This window comes from Pelodiscus sinensis, chromosome 11 (assembly GCF_052426305.1).
Source record: "Pelodiscus sinensis isolate ZL-2025 chromosome 11, ASM5242630v1, whole genome shotgun sequence".
NCBI classification, from domain to species: domain Eukaryota; kingdom Metazoa; phylum Chordata; order Testudines; family Trionychidae; genus Pelodiscus; species Pelodiscus sinensis.
In genome coordinates, this window is record NC_143062.1 from 18,848,668 (window position 1) to 18,857,504 (window position 8,837).

General features: G+C 59.4%; 1 protein-coding gene across 1 annotated transcript; it reads right to left on the minus strand.

Annotated features, from left to right (window-relative positions):
* Nucleotides 1-154: 154 nt before the first annotated feature.
* On the minus strand, nucleotides 155-8,837 carry LOC102449703 (sodium/calcium exchanger 3-like). The gene is made up of 6 exons (XM_014576858.4): nucleotides 6,790-8,837; nucleotides 4,168-4,274; nucleotides 3,921-4,045; nucleotides 3,228-3,327; nucleotides 2,759-3,031; nucleotides 155-1,771 (listed from the first exon to the last, which is right to left on the minus strand). The coding sequence occupies exons 1-6, from the start codon at nucleotides 8,772-8,774 to the stop codon at nucleotides 1,395-1,397; spliced, it is 2,967 nt and encodes a 988-aa protein (XP_014432344.3). The 5' UTR covers nucleotides 8,775-8,837; the 3' UTR covers nucleotides 155-1,394.

Sequence of the window (8,837 nt, forward strand, 5' to 3'; positions counted from 1 at the left end):
AAGGAAAAGTCCCAGTATTGCATCCCCCCGGCCTGTCCCCCCCCATGCCTTGGGACCAGACTGGAGTCAGTGACCTCTGGAGCACAAAGACACAACACTTTTAGTACAAAGTTTTATGTTTCTATTTGTTTCTCTCTTTTTTTGTTTTGCTTTGTTTTGTTTTTTTTTACAAATGAAAGTGCAGGCAATGGGGGTGGGACAGGGACCAGGGGACAACTGGGGCAGGAAACATTATAGGTTTAACCAGCCAGCAACAAGCAGACACGGACAGACAGATGGACAAGTGCAAATACATACACAGGTGCTAACGACAGACGCCAGGACGGGACACCATGCACGGAACAGGGGCTATGGCTGCATCAGTTATTCCCACATCCCCATTTGCCAGGAAGGGCATCTGAGGCATGGAGCGCTGTTGTTCTTAAATACAAAATAAAATATTCTTTTCTATCGTTTAAATAAAATAAAAGCAACAGAATAGAAATCTGGGCTCTGTAGGGGGCACAATGGACATGAGGGGCATGGACTCTAGTTTGATGCTAGTTTCCTTAGCAAAAGACTTTGTGCTGTTTGGAGGGCAATGAGGGGTGACTCCAATATTGAATTTGGAGTCTCCCCTCCCCCCCCCCACTGAGACCCATGGAGAGGTCCTTCCCCCTTGTTCCAGTGGGAATCAATGAATAATAATGTTTTGGGATGGAAGACACGAGTCCCAGTGCTTAGGAGCAGGGACGCTAAAAAACAAAGCGAAGGAGAGGGAGAGTGTCAGACCCTCCCCTTCCCGTTTGTGTACTGATCTGGTGGGGCTGCCAAATGCCACATTCCCTAGCAACCCCTACTAACCACCTCCCCAACTCTTCTACCATCTACATGCAGGGCTACCTCCTCCTGCATCCTTCCTGCCCTGATGGCAGAGGTGGGGAGGCAGCAGGTGGGAGGCGCTTGAGGCAGGAAGAGCTCGCTGTGTGTGTGTGTGTGATGGAATGACCTTTGCCCCCTGCTAAATCCAAACTGCACTGGGGGGGGGGGGCAGTTGGAATGTCCTTTGTTCCCTTTTGAACTGAGGAGGGACTCGAGGTTTCCTTAGAGCTTGATGGGGGCCCAGGATGGGGAAAGGGGACTCCCCGTGTGGGTGGCTTACCCAGTCTGAGGGAGGCAGGCAGTGGGGGAGATTGGAACGTCCTGTTGTGCTCCCTCCACCAGCCAGAGCTGAGCCGTCGGCATTGCCTCCCAGGAATTATGGGGCTTTCCCCAGAGCTGATGAGTGTTCCTCCCACCCTCAGCCAGAGGCCTTCCCACCCAGGGACTGGGGCAGAGGGGCTCTCCCCACCTGAGCTGGGACTGGGGGGGTTCCCCCAGCCAGAGGGCAGGGGTCTCTCTCCCAGCCCTGCCTCTCAGAAGCCTTGGATGTGGCAGTAGGCCTCCAGAGCAGCCAGTAGGATGTAGAGGAGCCAGAGGCAGAAGAGGAACACAGCAGTGAGGATTTTGGGGGCGCGGGGACCCCCCAGCTCTCCGCCCACGGGTGCTCGGCGCCGGTACATCAGCACGGCGATGCTCAGCAGGGCAAAGATCGTGAAAAGGGTGACCGAGAAGGCCAGCGTGCCTGGTGACACCACAAAGCGTTGGCCCTGGCTGGCCCAGTACCCGGCCGCAATGGTCCAGGCCACCCCGATGCCCAGGAAGACGTTGACTGCGTTACTGCCCGTCACGTTGCCGATGGAGGCATCTGCATATTGGTCCTGGATGGCCGCTGCCCGACTGGCAAAGGTGTCTACAATGGAAGAGGGAGGTTAGTGGGGGGAGAGGTTAATGGAGGCAAAACAGGGGTAAAGGAAGTAGTGTGGGGAGTGGTTTGTGAGCAGGGGAAATGGTGTCAGGGAGCAGGGGAGGGTTTGAATGGGGTGTGGGGGTTAGAGGAGCAGAGTTGTTAGCCTAGTGCAGGGGAAGAGAGAAATTAGGGGGCATGCTGTAGGGGGTGACATGGGGCTGGGAATTAGTACAGCACTGCCCCCATGCCAAATTCCCTATGTCCCCCGCTGCTCACCAAGCACAGAGCCCCCTGATTGCTCTCACTCCACCCCAACACAGAGACCCCCCCCCACATACAGCACCCCCACCCCTACTCAGCACCTGTGACAAAGTAGGGATTTGCTGTATTTGTATGAAGCCTATGCATGCCCCAGTTTCCCTCTACACTTCGTATTGTAATGGGTCTCCTGCAAAGACAGCACAGAGGTGGCTGTCACCTGGCTGGAGGGATGGACTGAACAGGACTATAGGCTGAAACCAGCCAAACCGCCCACAAAATAAGGGCTCCTGAAAACCCCAGGAAGTCAGGCAAGGGGGAGAGGGAGAGGGGCAGTGCTGGCATCCAGTACAGCTTGGCTGGCGCGTCAGGGCACTGATTTGACCAGGGTGGACCCTCTTCTGTGCTAACCTGAGGACTTTCAGCTGCTTTCAGTGTTGGGGGCCTCGTTTCGAAAAGGCAGCCTGTGTAGCTGTGAATATGCCTGGGAGCATTGCAGCTGGAAAGGGGCATGGTCCAAGCCTAGTGCTGGCTTGGCTAGGTCTGCTGCAGGGAGCCCCAGAGACACACAGATTGTTGGTGCCAAAGGCCCAGGCTCAGAGGCTGCAGGCCTGCCCTGGTGGAACTGAGTCCCTGGGGCCCAGCCCACTAGACTGGGGCCATACAGCTCTGTGACTTCATGATAGTAGGCACCAAGCCCCCGAACTGCACGGAGCCTCCTGCACCACTCACCAGGCACAGAGGTGCCAAGGGCCACGAAGACCACAGCAGTGACCGAGTCCTTGAGGCCGATGGTGCAGCCGAAGTGTGAGGCCAGGTCGCCGGTGAATGCGGTAAGCACCCCAATGAGCGCAATGGAGACGAGGAAGCAGGCCCAGCCCCCCCAGTACTCGGTGGGGGGCACAAAGGCAAAGAGAACCTTCCAGAACACCGTCAGGAAGTGCATGATGTAGTCAAAGCAGGACGGGAGCCGCTCCTCACCTGTCTCGTCCTCGTCCTCGTCCCCTGGGGGGGGCAGAGGTAAGAGTGGGGTAACCCCTTGCACACCCCACTGCCTCCCTGAACCACACAGTGCTCCTCACCCACCTCCTCATTGTGTCCTGGGGCAGGAGCAGCGTAGGGTCCGGCCCTGCCCCGCCGCTCCTCTGAGTCCTGCCCCTCCCTGAGTGGGATGCCCTCCCCCAACCCCACTCCTCCGTACCAGCGCTGACCGTCACGGCACTGACAAATTGCTCCCTCCAGCTGCTGCTCCCCACAACCAGCGCCAAGTTGGTTTTCTTGATCAGTTTGTCCACAGTGCTCTGGGGAGGGGGGATAAAGAGGGGTGAGATGGGGGGGCAGAGTCCTAAAGCCCAGTGTAGGGGCTATGATAGTATGGGGCAGAGCCCAGATGCCCAATGCTGGGAGGCTGGGGGCTGGCAGAGATGTTGGGGGGCAGGGTACCTATGGAAGCACTCCCTCACACCTGGGCTCCAGATGCACACCTAAAGGCCTTCTGGCTCTGGCAGCCTCATGTGAGAGACACAAGGATCCCAGGGAAGAGAGCAGTTGCCCATGTGTCTGGTGCATCATTCCCCCCCGCCCCCCCCCCACCCCCAGCAAAGCTGTGCCCACAAGGGCACTGGAGCAGACAGCACAGGGGACAGGTATGAAGTGGGGAAGATGTATTCTGAGAAGGTTGGTAGAGTTGGTCTGGCCCCAGCTCAGCAGGGTAGCAGTGGGGGCCATGAGGGGTTCCTGGGGTGGAGGCAGGAAAGGTTGCACAGGATACTGTGGGTTCCAGGAGAATGGGGCACCTGGAATATTGGGGGGGACAGAAGGGGAGCATGGGGAGCCAGAGGGGCATAGGAAGTGCATGGGGGCAAGGAGGGAAGGGACACACTTGGGCACTTACCTTGAACTCGTAGGACTCCTCAATCACCACCTCAAGTTTAGAGTGTTCCCCCAGACTGGGGCACCCCATCTTGGCGATTGCAGCCCCCTCCTCCCCCTCCATGGGACGGTTCTCGTTAGAGTCTCCTGTGGTAAGAAGAGGCCCAGGGAATGTTTACTCTCTGGCTTTCCCCATCCCACCTCCGTGTACGCTCCAGCGCCCCACCCACACTGCACCCCCCCAATGCTATGGGCTGTGTCCCCCATACCGTGCCGCAGACCCATCTCCAGCAGTTCAGGGGGGCCCAATTCCAGGTGGAAATTCTTGTTTTTCTCATATTCCTCGTCGTCAATTATTTTAATCTCGATGAATTTCCTGAAGGGAGAGATTGAGAGGCGTGGTGAGATGGGGGTGCTGGTCTGGGGCTGGTTGCAGGGCACAGGGTGAGATGGGAGTGTGGGTTGCGAGGTAGGGGATGAGATGGGGGTGTGGGGTATGGGGTGAAATGGGGTGCTGGCTGGGGGTGAGATGGGGGTGCTGGTCTGGGGCTGGTTGCAGGGCACAGGGTGAGATGGGAGTGTGGGTTGCGAGGTAGGGGATGAGATGGGCGTGTGGGGTGAAATGGGGTGCTGGCTGGGGGTGAGATGGGGTGCTGGTTGTAGGGCACAGAGTGATAAGGCTGCTGTATGAGAGGAGGGGGGGAAGCTCATCCTGGCCTGTCTGCTCCAGCTGGACCAGATGAGGGTCCGTGGCCATGACCCCTGACTGGGGAGGGGGATCCTTGCCCCACAAGAAGGAGGTTGGGCTACAGTCTTAGCTTGTACACAGTCAGCCCGCTGCCCAGACTGTCATACCCCCCCATGACTAGTCCCTCCCTGCAGCTAGCATCAACTCAAAGCTAATTTGAGGAAGGTAATTACCAGATGGAACAGCTGGGAACACTGCCCCTCCACTGCAACCTCCCCCCTCCCCACCCACCTGCCACGCCCCTAACACACAGATTTCTGTCCCCCCTCACCTTCTCCCACCCTTCCCCCAAATGTCAAGCAGCAGGTTAGGGGTTAATGGATGCTGCAGTGCTGAATGGGGGGAGGGGATCAGCCAATGGGCTTGGGCCCATTTGGGGGGCGGCTCCAGGCCCCACAATCCCATTGGCCATTATCAGAGCACAGGGGAATCAGATGTTTCACCCCATTAGTGACCCTGAGACTCCCCCCAGCTCTGCTGATATCCCTGGATCCCCCACCCCAGCTTTCCCAGCCCCTGCCTCTCCACACTGTTCTGCCGATGCTCCTCAATCCTATCCCATCCCATCCCATCCCCACTTGCTCACCCAGCCCTGGTCTCCCCATCCTCCCACAGCTCTGTGGTGCCCCTCAATCCCAGCCTTGGCTCCCCTACGCCCCACCTAGCTCTGCCAGTGCCCCTCAATTCTGCCCACAATCCACTGCCATCCCAGACCTGGATTCTCCCTCCCAGCTCAGCTGGCCCCTCACTCCCGATCCTCAGTTCCTTGCTATCCTAGTTATGGGCTCCCCTGCAACCCCGTTGCTGTGGTCACTTGGGGCTCAGGCCCTGGCAGTGCAATCCCTGGCCGTACCCTCCCCCGCCTGGCGCCATCTGTTCTGTTCTCTAATCATGAGCACAAAGGGCCCTTCGCTCTGGCGGTGCTGGAAGCAGCTGTGGCGGGTGGGGGGAAGGAAGAGAGCCGAGGGGGAGCAAGGGAGGGTTATCTGCCAGCTGCAGGGATCTCAGCACAGAGCATCTCACGCCCTCAGTGCAGCCTGTGCCCCCCCCATATACCCTGGTGGCCCTAATGTTCCCCAATCTCCATGAGAACCCATCCCAGCACAGAGCCCAACTAGCCCCTGCCCTGCCCCCTTGGCCTGAGTTACCCCATAGCAGGCAGGCTGCTGGGGGAGCCCATGGCAGCATCCCAGCCATTCTCACCCACCACGCCTGACTACTGGTGTGCCGGGCACCACTCCTGCTGGGGGCATGACCGCCCTCACCCACTATCTGCTCACCCTCGCAGGTTCACCCCACCCCCGCGCACACGCACATTCGCCCTCTTGTTGGACTGGCAAACAGGAGACACAGGGCTCCCTCAACCCCCTAGCTTGGCTTATAAGGAGGGAGGGAGGAGAGAAGGGGGCAGCTCACTGTTGCCATGGAGGGGTTTGGGGGGGATGTACCCTTCTCTGAAATTGGTTTTCCATTTTCTGTGCTGTTGACTGACTTGGGGAGGCGGCAGGGGGCAAGGGATGGAGGGGAGAGCCCATGTACAGTCATGGGGGAGGGGACTTGGTGCCCCATGCTTTCCCTTTCACCCACTAAGCAGGTTGGGATTGAATCCCTAGTGTCCAGAGCTGCAAGGTAGATACAGCAAATGGCCCCTGCTCCCTGCTGTACTGAAGTGCAGATGCTCCCCCACCCCACCAAGGCTCCAAGCTCAGCCACTGGGGAGAATGGCTGCTCCAGCAATTGCCTCATGCAGTGTCCTTCCATCTGGTGTGCAGCCCCCTGCTACCCCAGCCTTGGGCTCTGCCCCGAGCTCTGCTGGTGCCCCTCGGTCCCAATCCAGGGACCTCCTGCTATCCTGGAAGTGTAGGCAAGATGCCCAGCAACCATGGCTCCTCCCAGGTACCTGCTCCTCTGATTCCCCACACCTATGCCTTGTCCTCGACCCGCCTTTCCCTAGGCACTGTCCCCCTCACATACACATCAGATGCCTTCAGCCTGATTGCCCCCCAAAGCAGCTGTCCCTTCCCACAATGGCTCCCCCACAGTCCCACCTCGCCTGTGTTCTCCCTGCCTTTCCTCCCACCTTGCCCCCTTGCACCTACTCCCCTCTGGCATTCCCCCCACCTGCCCCCTCCATGTCGCTCACGTGGTCTCGTCGTTGAGGAACTCCACCTTGCCCTCTGCCTCCTCGTAGTCCTCACCAGCCTTCGCAGTACCCTCCACGGTGCGATAGGGTAGGGCCACGCGGCCCCGGGCCCCAGAGGTGCGCAGCACCCGCACTCGCACGACCCCCACACTCTCGCTGACTCGCACCGAGGCACCCTCGAAGGTAAAGATTCCAGCGTGATCGTCGTCAAAGATGGTGACAGTGGCAGTAGCAGCCGGGCCCAGGCAGGCCTTGGGGGGTGGCTCGGTGCCCAACTCAGCCCAGGCAGCCCGCACGTTGCTGAGGTGCACGCGGAAATACTCATCCTCCTCGAAGATGTCGTCGTCGATGATACCCACGCGGATCTCACGCTGTGTCTCCCCTGGCTTGAAGAGCAGTGTGCCCTCGGCGTACTCGTAGTCTGAGCCGGCATTGGCTGTGCCGTCCTCAGTGCGGAAATCCACACGCACGGCTGTGCGGGCCACGTCGCCGCCACGCCGCTCTACTGTCAGCACCACTGCGCCACAGTTCTCAAAGCACTGGTAGAGCGCCGGCTCAAAGGTCACCCTGGTGAGCAAGTCGTCATCCTCGGGGCGCACCTCTGGCAGGCTCAGTGCCTTGCGTGCCTGGTCGGCCGCATGCTTCTTCAGTATGTTGCCTGCTCCGATCATCATGCGGGTAGCCTGGATGCGATAGAAGGCCCGGCTCTTTTGCTGCTGCACCAGCACGTGGTAGTTGGCCATCTCAATCAGCTGCTCCATGTCCTTCTCTGGGTGCTTCTGCCGCAGGTCCCTCAGGGTGCGTGCCATGTCACGCCGGGCCTCCTCGTCCCCATCCTTACCTGCCTCGCCCACTCCATTGGCTTGGGTGCTGTCCAGCTCCACCTCCAGCTTGGGGAGGGCTGCATCTCCTTCCGTCTCAATGATCAGGCCCCGAGCCTTGTCGGCGCGATACTTCTTCTGCACGTACTTGTAGAAGAGGAGGCGGCGGTCGGCCAGCCAAGCTTGCACCACACAGATGGGGAAGAAGAGGAAGGTGAGCAGGCCTTCCCAGACCTCCACCTCTCCCGGGGAGAAGCAGGCCAGGATGAGGTAGAGCCAGATGTAGGCAAAGATGCTCCAGGCGGCCGTGACGAAGAAGACGCGCAGGTGCTTGATCCTGCGCGTCTCGCCCTCAGGCACCACGTGCACACACACGGCGATGATGACAAACATGTTGAAGGCGGCGCTGCCCACGATGGTGCTGGGACCCATGTCGCCTGCCTGGAAGCCGTGGCCCACAATCTCGATGATGGAGAGCAGGATCTCAGGTGCAGAGGAGCCCAGTGCCATGAGCGTCAGGTTGGAGACGGTCTCGTTCCAGATGCGGATGGTGGTGGTGCTGGTCTCACCGTTGGCCTTCTTCACGGTGATCTCCTTCTCCTGCGAGGTGATGACCTCGATGGAGGCCATGAAGCGGTCGGCGATGATGGACATGCCCAGGAACATGTAGATCAGTGCCACGAAATACACAATGGCCCGGGCCACCTTGTCACCCACCGAGGGGTTCTGGGGAAGCCACACGGGCAGGATCACCCCCTCCTGGCACTCTGTGTACTCCTGGCACAGGTTGCTGACGTTAGCCCCTTCCAGGGATGATGCCCCCTGGGATTGGCCCCCAAGCCCCTCCTCCACCTTGGCCTGGTGCAGCGGGAGGCTCAAGGCTAGGAGGAGGAAGAAGGTAGAGGCCCCAAGGGGGGACAGGAGAGGCATGGTGGGAGTGAGGGTGGGCGGGCAGGACCTGCAAGAAAGGAAAGGGCACAGTGAGGAGTAAGGAAGACAAATGGTGATCTGCCAGCTCTCCTCCACACCAGCCCCATTTCCTTGTGGCCTGGAAGGGAATGGGTGGGGCTGCTGGGTTGGGGGGCTCTGGAGTGTGTACTCCATTATTAAGGGCATGGCTTGATGCTCAGGGGGTACAGACACTGCTGGGGTCATAGCTTCCATCCATAAGAGGCCATTAGGAACTCTAGTTACTCTTCCCCCTACAGCTGGGCCAGCTCATCTTTG